The 15,982-nt window shown below is 40.0% G+C and overlaps 1 protein-coding gene and 1 long non-coding RNA gene across 3 annotated transcripts in view; one reads left to right on the top strand and one right to left on the bottom strand.

Moving 5' to 3' along the window:
• CHN2 (chimerin 2) overlaps positions 1 to 15,982 on the top strand; it is a 200,253-nt gene that overhangs the window by 162,556 nt on the left and 21,715 nt on the right. For both annotated transcript variants that reach the window (XM_084618759.1, XM_084618758.1), the window contains 3 exons: positions 6,447 to 6,531; positions 8,947 to 9,120; positions 11,086 to 11,163. In XM_084618759.1, the coding sequence (XP_084474885.1) occupies positions 6,447 to 6,531; positions 8,947 to 9,120; positions 11,086 to 11,163 (337 nt within the window). The remainder of the gene's footprint in view (positions 1 to 6,446; positions 6,532 to 8,946; positions 9,121 to 11,085; positions 11,164 to 15,982) is intronic.
• Positions 12,709 to 15,243, bottom strand: LOC311515572. The gene is made up of 2 exons (XR_014710180.1): positions 14,325 to 15,243; positions 12,709 to 13,461 (listed from the first exon to the last, which is right to left on the bottom strand). It is a non-coding gene; the product is annotated as an uncharacterized lncRNA (long non-coding RNA).

The raw sequence follows: 15,982 nt of genomic DNA, 5'->3' as shown, positions 1-15,982 counted from the left end.
TTGAATTTTAAATCGCTATATGGGGGGGTTGGTATAAAAGTTACAGCCTCTCGGGCACTTTGTATTTGAATAATATTGTGAGGAAGGTCATTCCAGATGCTAGTGGAGATATGTGTATGTATAGTGGTGGAGGGAGTAGAAAAGAGCAAAACCAGACTTTGTCTTTGCCCCACCAAAGTAACTGCACGCCCTAAACCTCAGGAGCAAAGGGATGACTTCTTCTTAGTGGCCTTGGAGAGGCACAATTGACCCTGCACAGGCTGGGGAAAATTTAGAACCAAGACCCTGCCCTCCTACCCATAGGCCAGCAAAACTGACCTGCTGTGTGGGGCACGCTGCACTATGCAAAAGGATGGTTTAGCATGCACAGCCCTTCCTTTGCTCCCTGCAGCTCCTCAAGGGATCGCAGGCACAATCTCTTCCAGAACTTGCCCTGGAGCAGTACAGCTTTGTAATGCCACAGTGTGGAGCAGTGTAAAAAGCAGACCATCTAGCCCTGTGTTAGGGCAAATTGTTGAAGTCCTTCCCATGACCATTCTTTTTGGTCCTAAATTATGACAACAAACGTTCTATATATATATATATATTTTTTTATACAGTTTACATTGTATCACACTAGTGTTCGGAAACTGAAATTAAAAAGGAGTAGATTCATTAGCTGGCACATCTAGGAGTGGACAGGACTTATAAATCCGTAAAGAAAGTAAGTCCTTGGGGCCAGGTCTTGATTGACAAAAAGATGCTTTCTTCAGTTGTATTAGCTCATTCGAATTAGTTTAATGTAACTGGAAAGTTCCCTTAGCTCTCATTAAGGTCCTGATCCTGCAAATACTCATACAAGTGGTTAACTTCACTACCTTGAGTCGTCCCATTAACTTCAACAGCATTACTCATGGTAGTAAAGTTAAACAGGTACGTAAATATTTGCAGAATCGAAGCCTAAGGGCATGGCTACACTGGAGCTGAAGGTGTAACTTCCAGTTTGGGTAGACATACGGATGCTAGTTTTGACAAGCTAGCATGTTAAAAATTGAAGTGTCTCTGCAGCGGCATGAATGGCAGGAGTGAATCCTACCCTGAAACCTGGGTACTTATTTAAGCAACTAGCCTATCTTGCTGCCCATACCACCATGGCCCCGCTGCTATATTTAGCATGTTACCTCGATCAAAGCTGGTGCACATGTCTACGCAAGCTGGAAATTACACCTCCAGCTTCACTGTAGACATACTCTAGAGACACAGGCTAGCACCTTTTAGAACGTTCCCGCTCCTTGTGATACAGACTCAGGAGGGAGTTAATTCAATTGAATTAACATAACTGAAGAAAACATACTTTTTGTCCATTGAGACATGGCCTGAGCTAGTCAAGTCGCAGCAAATGGGGAATCGCATATATTCTAGAGTTACCTTTTACAAAACAGGATCTCACTTTTTATAACAGAAATTAACATAGGACCAGATTTTGCCCTCACTTATTTTTATTACTACACAGTCTTCTGCATTTCCCATTACCACAGATTTCAAGTGGTGTCGTGCCGGATTCTATATTGATAGTAATGTTTGTTGAACCTCATGCCAGCACAGAGTCCCAGGAACATCAATGGGGACCAAAGGAGATGCCTTGGGACATCAGCATGCAGTTTATTGTAGGATCAGGGCCCAGTGCAGGACAGAATTTGGCCCATTATTATTGTAGAACCTTAGAAGTGATCTCAGTTTTCATTGCAACATATAAAATTTAGAGACGCAGTGAGGGTTTTAATTATGGCATGTACACTCAGTGGTTTTTTTTTTCATAAGTCTGTTGTTTTTCTTAAAATTACACCTTTGTGAGAAGTGGAATTTTCATTGTCCCAAAACAAAACTGGTAACGGATTCAATTCTGTTCCCACTGAAGCCATTGATTTCAAAGGGATTCAGTTGAGGCCCCAGAGCTGAGGTAAAGTGTTCCTGCTTTTCAACTGAAAGTCTGAAAAATCTCTTCTTCTCTTTTGATACAAAAGAAAAAAAGCTTCAAAACCAGGTTAGGTAACCAAAAAATTGTCTGAAAGCAGCTCTGCATATTTCATATGAAGAGCACACGTGTCAGCCCAAGGCAGTTCTTGATTTGCTGCTGTAGCATTGTTTTTACTGGATTCACTCTGTGGCTTTGGTGAAATCACTTAACTTTTCTGCCTTAGTTTCCTCATCTGTGAAATAGAGATAATACCTACCTCACAGTGGTATCACAACTATTAATGACTGTGTAAAGCATTGTACACCTGCAGATTCTCAGAGGAAGATGGAAGGGACATTAAAGAGACCATATGGAAGCAATGGTAGTTGAGAGATGTAAGTAAAGGAAACAGAGAGGAGCATCACTAATGAAGACAAAATGTAATGTGTGTAAGAGAGAGAGGATTAATATGAAGAAGAAACTACTTTTCTATGAAAGAATGGGAGAGAGAGAATAATACAAAGAAAGGAAATATAAATACAGAAAATGAAAGGAGATGGCCTGGAGATAGAGTGAGTCAGACAGTGGGAGGAGGGAAACGAAGAAACTAAAGAAGGGAATAAGCAGGAAAACACATTTTAGACTAATAAATTTTGTTGAACTATCTCACAGACAACTCAGATCTCTGGACAGTAAGTTTGGAGCAAAGGGATGGCATTTTGAGAACTTACGCAATATTAATATTATTGAGTCCCCTGCATTCTATAGCTAAATAGTGGTGGGAAAAGACAAGAAAAAAGTTTACCAGAATGTACATCAGACCCCTTCATTATTAGGGTGAATATTGACCCCAAAACCTCAGGTCATATTGAGAATTGTCCCTTGCTGTTTCTTTTGAAAGATTGGCAGTATGCAAGGACACCAGCACAAGCAGTTCAACGCTATTCTTTATACACAAACGAGTCTCCGTGACAGTCCAAAAATTTGAAAGGGTGCGGGGGGACTCAAAAAGTTATCTTGATGATTCTTCAAAAAGCCTAAGCCCGGTTCAGTAGGTAGTGGTGTGATCATACGGACACGGGTACAAGACTAAAAATATAATCCTATCTCCTATCTATGACTGCCTCGGAACCCTTGCACAGTATAAAATAACTCCAGGATCAGTTCGGCAGTCATTTCTCAGGCAAAACTCTCATTTACTGTGACCAAAGTCTTACTTTCAGCATCAGCCTTAAGAGTCCATCTGAGCTGAAGTGTTGTTTTTAAGAATACAGAGCCTTATTTTTTATGAACATTGAAAGTAATGGTCAGCCAAACTTCAGAGACAGTTCAGATATGTATCTTAAGTTACATTAATGCTTATCCAAACTTCTTGAAATTTCATCTAGAAAATCTCAAAAGATCACACTTTTGACTTGTGAGATAACAGTATTTCTCTGTTTCAGCTCAACCAGAAATGCTGCAAAACCAGCCTTTCTCATGGTATTTCATTTTGGTACATGTAATTTCAGCCAAAATATGGAGATGTGAAAGTAACATTAAATAAATAAATTTAACTGAAATTTTGGGGCCTCAAAATCAATGGTAGATGAGGGTGCTCAGCAACTCTCAAGTTTGGGTCTTCGGTGAAAATAATAATGACCATTTCCCATTGTGCAAGAAAAGACAAAGATATAATCAGCTACCAACTTCTAAATACTCTACAGTGTGATCAGTTAAATGATACCTTTATGTGAAGTGAACAAGCAGGCCTTTAATATCCTAGAAACTGTGGTGTAGTCTAACCAGGATGTAAAACTGTGCAGTTTTAATAATACCGAACAAGCTTTTACAATTATCTTTCATAAAAGATTAGCTTTTGTAACACTTTGTGAAGCAAGAGATACTGAGAATCTAAAGATTAGCGATATCCCTCAAATAGACAATTTCGCATTTGTAGTTAAATGTAGCTCACGAAAGGTTATGCTCAAATAAATTTGTTAGTCTCTTAGGTGCCACAAGTACTCCTTTTCTTTTTGCGGATACTGACTAACACGGCTGCTACTCTGAAACCACAAAAATTGCATAGTTACACATCTAAAATTGGTAGCATTGCAGTCATAGATAACTGTCTGCAATTTTGTATCCACAACATTATGTTGGAGGCCACATTTTAAAATGTAAGCCTAAAACTCCAAGGGCAATGTTCTCAGTTGATGTAAGTCAGTATCAATGAAGCTATGCTATTTGCACCGGCTGGTGATCTAGCTTTAAATGAATGTTAACTGATCCCTGTAAGACAACCTCTGAATGGAGCAAGAAGTGATAGAAACACATATATATCAGCAAGGCTTACCACCAATAAGTGTTTCCCATTAGTATATGTTGTAGTGAGAGCTAATACATTTCAGAAGTATAATTTGAGTTGGTCAAATGTACCTGTTTAAGCATTTTAATACCAAAAGAGATGAAAAAATTAGCATTACTTTAAGCTAAATAGCAACTGCTTTACAGCTGCAATTAGTTACATAATTATTGACTACATGGATAAGTAGGAGTAATTTGTTGTCAAGCTGTGCTAAGTGAAAATGTAGTTTTTAATCATCAAACTAGAAAGATAGTAAGATATTTAAAAATACTTCATTTTGCCAAGGAATAGCAATGTTATCAGTTAATACACACTCATTTCAGAAAAAAGTAAAGTGAAACAGGAAAATGGGAAAAAAGCGTTAGTTTGGTTTATTAATTAATACATGTTTTCCAAGACAAATAGATGGAAATATTTAAGTATGTTTGTAGCTGTTACCACTGAACTTGAGAGCAAATGGTGCAATACCATTGAAGCCTTTAGTTACACAAGGGATTAATTTGGCCAAGACAGTTAGTAAGTAAAATCTATAACGTATGTTGTATTTTTGTTCAATTTTGTTTGGTATTATTTTCAGACAGATAGCTCTGATTTCATAATATGACAAATCGTTGAATTGCAGGAGCTGTGATTTCTTGATGCAATGCAATAATGCTGTGAGTGGTGCTGTAGACATAGCAGGGCCATGATATTAGCAAGCTGTATGCTTGATTGAAAATTGTATATCGTTTATTTGGAAAAGGGCAATAACTGCACTTTCCCCAACTAAATATACTTGATGAAAATTTAAAATAATAAACTTTTTCCCCAGCCAGTAGTGACCTTTCAACAAAGTACCCAGGGGATTAAAAAAAAAGAAAGGAAAGGGTTAGTCAACAGAGAGGAAGCATTAGCAGCCTCAATGTGCACAATGTATTTTGTTAAATAAAGTCTCTAGGCAGATCTAGCCCATTTACACAGGACTATACTCGACTATTTACTGTGCTGTTCAATGAAAATTAAGTGCATGCTGTATCATGCAAAGGGCTCTAAAGGTGCCAGTGTTAATTTTGCACTATATAGCCATATTTTAAATAACAAAAAGATCACCGTTATAGGTTCTTTAAAATGCAGTTGTTGAAGCAAGTGTTTTGTGCAAAAGGCAGCTGAGGAAACTGTGTTCTGTCTGTTCTTTTCATGCCATTTTACCCTTCTTGTACTGATATGGGGATTGTAGTAAAATGAGACTGACTGTGACTTTATTGAATAAGGATCTATTTATTTTTTTTGTTTTGTCTGTGTGAGATCAGTTTAGTTATTTAGGTGGTTTGGTCAAAGGAGTAGTTTGCCTATGTCTGTAATTGATTCTGCCGTGCAAAAGCAGATGATTGCCCAACTTTTGCCTAGAATGTCTACACAAATTATTCCTTTTGATTCCTTTGGCTTTTGTTTAATGATTCTTTTTTTTTAAATGGTGCAAATGCCCACATGATGGAGCCATGCCATAATCCTACTGTACTAACACCTATGGGATATTCAAAATATTAGAACTTTGAATCTGCATGGGGGGAGAGGGGGCAAATTTTGCCCTCAGTACCCTAGTCCAGTCCCCCTGAAATCAATAATAATTGTGCAAGTGTATTGGAAAGCAGAATTTGGCCACAGCATGAGAGCAGAGATTTTCTTCCACTGAATTTTATCTCCCTCTCTTTCCAATAGTCTGTTGCAGAGTGTGTGACTCTCGGAAGCTTTCTGATTTTATTTTAGCTAGTTCAGTAAAAGGAATGACTACGACTGCTTGGATTATTTGTTTTATTTTTGTCCATTTTGATAGTGGACTAAACCCAGTTACCACTTCTGTATCTGCACTGAACTAAATGTAGATGACACAAAAGAAACACATCAACTAGCAAAAAAGAAAAAAAAAGTTTTAAAAATAATTTGTTTCTATGTCATACAGTATCCAGTTCTGCATTATGATAGGCCTATTGTGAGATAAGAGAACATAAAGATCAAAGCACATTTATTTTCCGAGGATTTATTTCATACAGACTTTGGAAAGAAGTGTATACTGTATGCTGAAGACTTACTCCTACTGAATCCTTTGTCGTTTATCTCTTTTACTTGTTCCATCTGTCAGACCATCTGCCTCCTGATGACCCCATTTTTTTTATTGTATTACAGGTCTACACATTCCGAGGTCCACACTGGTGTGAATATTGTGCCAATTTCATGTGGGGGCTCATTGCTCAGGGAGTCAGGTGTTCAGGTAGCTTTATGCATTTAATTTATCTTGGTTCTTTCTTCTGAAAAATAAAAGTGTAAGATCTGGGAGGGAGGAATGGGGGACAATTTCATAAAATGTAACAAGAAATTGCTATCTAATTAGTCCAAAGGCTGAATTTGCTGTAGTTTAGCCCTTTCCAAGAAGTGCTGAGCACTAGGCACACATTTTAACAATAACAGTAAGGAATGGGAGTTGTACAGAAATCAGGATCCAGTCCCAGTATTAGCAAGGGAGAATAATGGGGAAGACGGAGGGAGATCTTTCTACTTTTCATATCTGAAGAACAGAGAAATTAGCAGCACCAGTTTTTTGTTTTGTTTTTTTAACTTATCCTGTTTGTTTCCGGACTCCTGTAGAGCCTTACAAGAATATGTAAACATATTGGAAAGAAGATGGTGCTATATTTTCCCTTGGAAAACTTGATCCTTTTTTTCCCTAAACAAAGGACTTAGAAATATTGTCCTGTTTATTTTTCCTGCTTAGTTGGCTTAGAAGTAGAGGCATCTCTCTATGGACATCTTTATAACAGTACGTTGGCAATGTGTAGGCCCCAGTATTTTGGTTTAGGTTTTTCATCAGCATCTTGTAAATCATCTTCCTTATGGTAGTGCCAGGTTTTGTTTTATATGTTTTTACATCTTCAGAAACAAGATCTGAAGATGGCACAAAGCCAGCCTGCAGCTAGACTTCATAATTCATCCTTTTGCCACTCACTGTTGAAAAATGTCCTTCTCTGGGAAAAGACGATCACCTTTGACCAATAAAAATACCATATGTTGCTACAAACCTCAAAATATCCTACCTCATAGAAAAGAAAAAATGTTACCCTCCTTTCCAAAAGAATTAATTTCCTGGTTTTTCTTTTTCTTTGTTAACCTTTTAATAGATTTTTTATTTTATTTTTTTTTCATTTCTTTGCTACATTGCTACAATAAACCAAGAACCATTATTCCATGATTTTGTTTGTTGCAGGAATGGACTTTTTTTTTTTTGATACATCACATGCAAATTTTGGTAACTAAATTCTGCTAACCGAAATTCTCCTTCCACTTTCAGCTGAAGATAGTGCTCCCTCTCAAATCCTGTCCTAAGCTTATGAGTGTTACTGTGCACTGATTAACAGCAGCGACTTGCAACCCCACATCAGACTGAATCTGAGGGGTGGGTGAAGTGACGCCACATAAATTTTGTATAGCAATTTGAGGGTCGTTTAAGATAAAAGTTGATTTATAAATTTAAAGTATTGATATGTGCATGGCCCACTTATTATTGTACTTTACTACTTCATCTTCTCTAGCTACAGATGGGTCAGAGGCAAGACAAAGAGTATAAAAATGAAATTAAAAAAAGGAAAATTAATAACCATTTACTGATCCGGCTATTTAATCCTCAGTGTAAATTGGTAAAAATTGACCATGTGGATCTAATGAATATTGTTGGATTTGTTCCCCCAACTTAAAATATCTAACCTATGAAAAGGCTTACTTATTTAGTATGAAGCTTAACACTTTCCCATATTAAATTACCAACATTTAACTCTAAGTAGACAAACAAGGGTTTTTTTTAACCTCACATGAAATGTTTTGCAAGAACATTGAAAACAATAAAGGGAGTATCCTCAATGCAGCTGGCCAGATTTACTTAGATGTCACTGAACAATAATCCATTATGCAGTAGTTTCTGTCTGAAGAGACCAAATAAACTAAATTAATTCCATTAAGGTTTGTTGTTGTTTTTTAGGGACAATTTGATTTTGTTTGATTGACATTTTATGGAACATAATATTGAGATGTGTTTCAAGTAATTCAGAGAGTTGTTTAAAATTTTAATAGTTCAGCCAGTAATCAATATGCAAAAGGTATATTTGCCTAACCAGTGATAAGTTCAGGAATGTTAAGGAGCCCTGAATTGTTATAGCATAAGGGCCTTGGTTAATAACAAGCACACTTTTGCTTTGCTCCTCTACACACACTATCAGTGAGAAGCAGAACCAGAAATGCTTTACAGTAGAAAGCAAACTTCTGTGAAAAGTACATTGGAGTGCAATGTTTGTTCCTGACCCTGGTTTTTCCTAACACCCTTTGGGGCTGATGCAAGATAGTCATCTGGGCTCTTCTCACTAACTTTTTTCAGGGATCCTCCATCCTCTTCCCTCTTCAGAATCTCAGCATTGCAGTGACCCTCTCTTCGGGGTGCTGGATGTCACCAAGTCCTGTCAATGTTATTGAGTGAGTCAGCCACAGGAGTCACTAGAGAGCGATGCGACGAGTTTTTGTGTTTGTTCTGGTTTTGTCTGAGGGATGAGGGTTTTCCTGTTTGTTTGTATAGGCTCATGAAATCATTACCTAGCAAAACCTATCAATGGAAGTGTTAATTCTGGCAAAACTTTGTTCACAGACTGTGGGTTGAACGTACACAAACAGTGTTCCAAATATGTGCCCAATGACTGTCAACCAGACCTCAAGAGGATCAAGAGAGTCTACTGCTGTGACCTCACTACACTAGTGAAGGCCCACAATACACAGAGACCAATGGTTGTGGATATATGCATTCGAGAAATAGAAGCAAGAGGTTTGCATGATTTTCTTTGTTAGACTAGAGCGGAGTGTCACCAGGTCTATAATGTTACATGAATTGTGATCGAGGATTAACAGATACACATAAAAAGTAAATCAACTTTGAATTACATGTTAAGTTGGGAGAAAAAAATAGGCCCAAGTAAATGGAAGAGTGGACAGGAGTAGGTTTTTGAGTAAAAGTTCTACTGTTTTGCATTGGCTAGTAAAGTCCAGTTCTGTCATTTCCAAATGCAAATTATTTAAATTGCTTTTAAAAAAATATATTAGATATATCTTCTAAAATGCAAACTATTCATGTCATACTTTTTCAAAGGACAAACTTTAAACTCACCTGTGTGTCTTTTCACTTGGTTCATTTCCCTTTGACAGATATATGGACAATATTTTCATTTCAAAGCAATCAGAGTTTAATTCCATGCAAGTTACGAATAGTTTTAAACTATTTCAGAACATCATGTGCGAGAGAACACAAATGAATGGAAATGGCTCATACAAAACATGAAAGAGGAGTGCAACATTTTGTGACCTGTGGCAAGCCTCTCTTTTAGTGAAATTCACATTACATTCTGTTTCTGACTGATGAATGACATAGCCAAGCAACGTGTCACAGCCAAAAAGCCAGCTTGTGATTTGTCTTTTACTGAACTGACATGCATTCCACATTTACAAATTACGATAACCCCAAGTTATGCAAAATGATTACAAGCTAATGATCATGTATATGTTATTGGTGGCTTACATGTGAGTTGTGCCACCTGATAAGCCACGTTTCCTCTGTTAGTCATGTTTTGCACAGAGATCCCATGATGCTGAATTTTTGACATGATAGTAATCTGCATGGCAACACACTGCTGCCAGACAGGGGATTTCAAAGCAGTGTAGGGGATTTAGCGACACATCTTCCATTAAAATTAATAAAAGATGTGCAGCTAAATCCTCTGTACTGCTCTGCAAATCTCAGCCAGGATTATATCATCACTGCAAGAACAAGTGGAAAGGGAGGATGGGTTTGAGAGAGAACAGTTTTACTGAAACATAAGTATCTATAATGATAGCAAAGGACATATTAGAAAGCTATATTGCATTTGATATATAAATATTCTTTCTTTTACAAATGTCAGTTGAGACTAAATTGGTTGTCCTCTTTCATTATCAATACCTTAACAGCTGTAAGAACTCTAAAAATCCCTCCTGTTGGGATATTGGTTTTGGTCATGATACAGCCTCAGTAGCTAAAAAAGGCCAGTGTCTCTTTGTTGGGTGATCACATGGGCATGGTCACAGTAAGGAACCAGTGAGTTAAAACAAGTAACAGCCATGTAAGCCACTTTGACTAGTTGTATCTGCTGCTGTCTTGGACCACCCTTCTTTCCTGTAGGGATGGGAACAGTGCAAGTAAGATTTGTGGAGGCTAACAGCAAACAGGCAAAGGACAGTGGGAGGGATGGGTTGTGCGAAAGAACAGTGTATGCTGCACGTACCCGTTAAGATTGACAGCAAAATCAGAGAGGAAAAAGGACCACAGGAAGGTAGAGTTAATTGCTGGCATCACTATAGGTCATTAAGAACACAGACATAGGGAAGGCAGAATTTAAAGCTATAGTAATTACAGACCGAAAAACAAGAACTGAATAGGAAGTTATCATACCATATGTTGCCAGTATAGGCAAATTGTAGTATTTTGTAGCTGATATTGTGTATTCCCTACCAAACTAATAAAACCAGAAAATGTAACCAACTTGTAGTCTTTAAAATTTACCTTAATTCTTCTTTAAAATACTCAGAAGTTTAACATGAAAATTATTGCTCTTGTCATATTTCATATATGGGATTATTAGCATAACATAAAATAACTGTGATGTTATTGATTTTAAGATTTGAATAGATTGAATATTTGTTGATATATATATATCTGTTGATAGCAGAAATAAAGCTAAATCAAGTGTTTACCTTGCAGGTTTAAAGTCAGAGGGTCTTTATAGAGTCTCGGGGTTCACTGAACACATTGAAGATGTCAAAATGGCCTTTGATCGAGGTATAGTGCGTTTTAATATTAGATGGGTTTTCAGCTGACCTTTTGGTTTAAAGAGACACTGTTCTTATTGATCTCTGGGAGCTCAAATACCATGGTGAGGAAACTGATCTATAAGCAGAAGCCCAAAATGTTACCTATCTTTTTTCTGATGTTATTATTTTTTACCAATTTCTGTAGCACTTTTCACATGATTAAAATCATATTTCATAGTTGGAATAATGTAGATAAATGCACAACAAATAAATGTAGATAGGGAAATGAAAGGTTCAGGTGACTGCTAATGGTCTAGAGCCTTTCACCTCTAGGTTACCACCTCGGACCGAGGCATTCCTGAATGTCTGGAAGGCATCTAGCACATCGTGAATGCTACCATAAACAAATAATAATAACAATAATGATCTTTGTTCAGGAAGGCAGACTGCAGTTGTCATTGTGCTGAATGTTATACTCAATGCTAAAATGGTCAAAGTGCAGTCGTCTTAATAGGCAAGCGGATTTACATCATATATGGGAATTCACAACAAGGTCCAAAAAACTCTGCAAAATCTTTAGCTAATTTTATATAAAGAATGTTTACTTAAAAACCCACAGGATCCTGCAAACCACATAGGCCCCACCACTTAGCTAACAGCACTGTGTCTGTCTGTATGTGTGTTTCATAGGGAGACAAAGTGGGTGAGGTAATATCTTTCATTAGACCAGCTTCTGTTGGTGAGAGAGAGAAGCTTTTGAGCTTATACAGAGCTCTTCTTCAGGTATTCAGCTCAGTGTAAGCTCGAAAGCTTGTCTCTCTCACCAACAGAAGCTGGTCTAATGAAAGATATTACCTCACCCACCTCGTACCTCTAATATCCTGGGACCAACACGGCTACAACAACACTGCGTACAATGTGTGTGTAATTCTCACACACACAGGCTACTTCTGTGTTTCCATGCTTCCCTGGAACTTGTCTGTGTACTGAATTGCACATGTATCCCATACCTGTGCTGAGTGTCCACATATGCTGAATGGGGAACGGGTACACGCTGTGTACAGGGCATATACCCCTGTCCACACTGCCTCTTTTTTTGTCCACCACATTAGTGCTATCGTTTCAGGGGCAGTAACCCAGAGTCCTGTGCATCACAGGAGACACTCTGGGAACCGCCTTATGTGTTGCTGGTACTGTACTCCGCCATCACACATTTGGCAATGGCAGCTCCCTCTCGCTTCCTCCAAACTGTGTTGGAGACATGGAGCACAGGTATGATGATGTGGTTCTGCTCTTGCTCACTGGACAAATGTTCCTGCGGTGCAGTACTGGACACTAGACAGAATCGGCCCACACAAATTTGAGATAGCTGACTGAGTCTGGGGGGAATGAAATCCGGTAGAATCCCAAGAAACAGGTGTGTTGAGTGCTGGGAGTGCAATGGTATGCCCATGGGAGGGCCACCGCTTCTGGTCCTGGAGAACCATCATGGTGTGCTGGGAATCCTGCTGACTCCTTCCTAATGTGTGGAAAACATGTTGATCATACTCAGAAAGCAAAGTGCACACACAAGTGACGGGAACAGTAACTTTTATTTGACAAACATACATCAAACATAGAGCTAAAACAAGATCAAATACACAACAACAACAGGTCAGATTCCCTCAAAGGTGGTCAAACGTTAACTTCTTCGAATATGTCTCCTTGCCGTTCCCCTCTCCCTAACAAGGGAGGAATGGCAGAAAAATATTGGAGGGTGGAGGGGAACAAATAGGGTTGTCTCCTGTGTGGGATCTGGGGACTGTTCACAAGCTGGACTACAAGAACTGGATCAGGCTCATCGTTCCCCTCCTGAATGTTCTGGGGGGTTCCCCTCTCGAGGGGTTTCAGGTGCCTGCGGAGGATGTTGTGCCAGGCATCGAGCATGTTCCTTCCTGTCAGGGATGGTGGTGGGATTCACTGCCTCAGCAGCAGCCTGGCAGGCAGATGGAGGAGGACTAGGAGAAGGAGGAGCTGCTGTTTGTTCATGCAGAGGAGCAGGTGCTACAATGGTGGGCAGGGCCTAGAAGCATGCTGGTTGGACTAAGGATTTTCTGAGTGCATGATCTTGTTCCCTCTGATGTACTCCCATTGCCTGTGAAACTCTCCATTTTCAGGAAAGCCTTAACCATGTCTAAGAGCCCAATCCTTCCTTGCTCTAAGAAACTTGAACTGCTCCTGACTTCCATCTATGCCAATGAACAGGTCTTTCTGCGTCTTCCTCTGTGATCTCTGTGGAACTCCTGCCTTTCCACCGGAATGGCTTCTTTGTTGGCATCAGAATATCCTGCCAAGTCAAAGACAAGGGTAACAGTATATTGCATTTTTCCTTGGAAAGTAACTAAATTCCCCAACATCATGCAATTGTACTGTGGAAGCCACAACACTGGTACATTTTAGAATCCCAGGAATGCAGCTGTTACAACCCCCTCCTTCAGACTACTTTTGCAGCCCATTAGGAAGGAGCTGAGGTTAAAAAAAATGGTAAGATGCCTGCAGTACTGTTATTAAAGTGTTTTAATGTTTACAGTGTATGAATGGACCACTTGAGGTGGCGTTTGGTTCCTTTAAGGGTAACGTTACCAAGTCATCTTTCTGTTCTTTAAAGGCTCGCCATCACTTTGAGAACATAGCAGTTTTTGAGACTGGAATGGAAAAGAGTAGTGGCTTTCCAGTCCTGTGGAGGACACCTGGCCACCTATGTCAGAGATATATTTCTGATAATGGTGACCTATCTACATATTACTGAGTGGTGGGGTTTAGTGAGCTACAAAGTTGGACCAAGCACATTTGCCCTACTGAAAAACCATTTGAATTTCTGCAACACCAAAAATTTGCTGAATTATGCTTACAGGACTGGGTGGCAATTCAAGAGAAAATTGACTATTCTATGCTAGCAGATGGAGTTGCCATGGAAGAGGAATGGAGAACCACAGAAAACATCCACCCACCACTTAATTCCCCCTGTGTCGCAAGAAAGTCCAGTCCCTGTGTCCAGTGAACAGCATTGAAAGGGACAGAGAAACAGAGAGTGACTCCAGAAGTGTATTTTCTTCCCTAAACTTCTGGATTAACACCACAAGTCAATCACCTCTCTGCTGCTAAGGGGCCTGGCATTTGTGCAACCACTGGAGTGGATGCTTCACTCACCCGTGCTTCTCCTGGCTTCTGCAGAGCGGCTCAGCATAGGGAGAGGCCAGACACCAGGTACTGGGAATGGTACAAAACATTTGAAGTGATCACAGGGAGAATGGACTACTCTGATGTTCCTTAGACAACTGAACAGTTCCCTTTGTCTTCCCGGACATAGGCAGGCCTGCACACAAGGAACTAAGCATCCCCATCCCCCCTCCATTCGGCTCCCATTCATAAGAGGAAGGAAAGACAGGATATGTGGTGGGAGAGGAATAATGTTGGATCATTGCACAACCATATGTGTCATGAAACTGTTCTTTCCCCACCTGGGGCCTTATAGCACTCAGCCTGCCCCTTCTTTCCCCCACTATTTTGTGAAGCACCTGAACTATTGCTGTCAGTGATAGCCAAGTAATGCACAGACACAAGGGCCTGTTATGGCTTCTGTTAAATGCTTTCTAGTGGTTCATGGGATTTCAATAAAATCATTGATTTAAAGCTGTGCGCTGCTATGAGACCATGCTGAGGTGGGCTGGAGGGCTGGGCTGAGGCATATATCACCAGAGGAAGGGTGGGGGTCCATTGTAAAACTTACCAATATCAGATTCTGGTTCCTACAGCAGCTCTGGGTCCTGGTGGGGGGGCTTCTTATAGAATCATAGAATATCAGGGTTGGAAGGGACCTCAGGAGGTCATCTAGTCCCACCCCCTGCTCAAAGCAGGACCAATCCCCAACTAAATCATCCCAGCCAGGGCTTTGTCAACCCTGACCTTAAAAATATCTAAGGAAGGAGATTCCACCACCTCCCTAGGTAACGCATTCCAGTGTTTCACCACCCTCCTAGTGAAAAAGTTTTCCCTAATATCCAACCGAAACCTCCCCCACTGCAACTTCAGACCATTACTCCTTGTTCTGTCATCAGCTACCCATTGAGAACAGTCTAGAGCCATCCTCTTTGGAACCCCCTTTCAGGTAGTTGAAAGCAGCTATCAAATCCCCCCTCATTCTTCTCTTCCGCAGACTAAACAGTCCCAGGTCCCTCAGCCTCTCCTCATAAGTCATGCGTTCCAGTCCCCTAATTATTTTTGTTGCCCTCCGCTGGACTCTTTCCAATTTTTCCACATCCTTCTTGTAGTGTGGGGCCCAAAACTGGACACAGTACTCCAGAGGAGGCCTCACCAATGTCAAATAGAGGGGATCGATCACATCCCTCGATCTGCTGGCAATGCCCCTACTTATACAGCCCAAAATGCCGGTAGCCTTTTTGGCAACAAGGGCACACTGTTGACTCATATCCAGCTTCTCGTCCACTGTAACCTCTAGGTCCTTTTCTGCAGAACTGCTGCCTAGCCATTTAGTCCCTAGTCTGTAGCAATGCATGGGATTCTTCCGTCCTAAGTGTAGGACTCTGCACTTGTCTTTGTTGAACCTCATCAGATTTCTTTTGGCCCAATCCTCCAATTTGTCTAGGTCCCTCTGTATCCTATCCCTACCCTTCAGCATATCTACCACTCCTCCCAGTTTAGTGTCATCTGCAAACTTGCTGAGAGTGCAATCCACACCATCCTCCAGGTCATTTACGAAGATATTGAACAAAACCGGCCTGAGGACCGACCCTTGGGGCACTCCACTTGATACCGGCTGCCAACTAGACCTGGAGCCATTGATCACT

Source organism: Lepidochelys olivacea, assembly GCF_965140295.1.
Source record: "Lepidochelys olivacea isolate rLepOli2 genome assembly, chromosome: 2".
Lineage (NCBI taxonomy): Eukaryota > Metazoa > Chordata > Testudines > Cheloniidae > Lepidochelys > Lepidochelys olivacea.
This window is presented reverse-complemented; position numbering and strand designations above follow the sequence as displayed.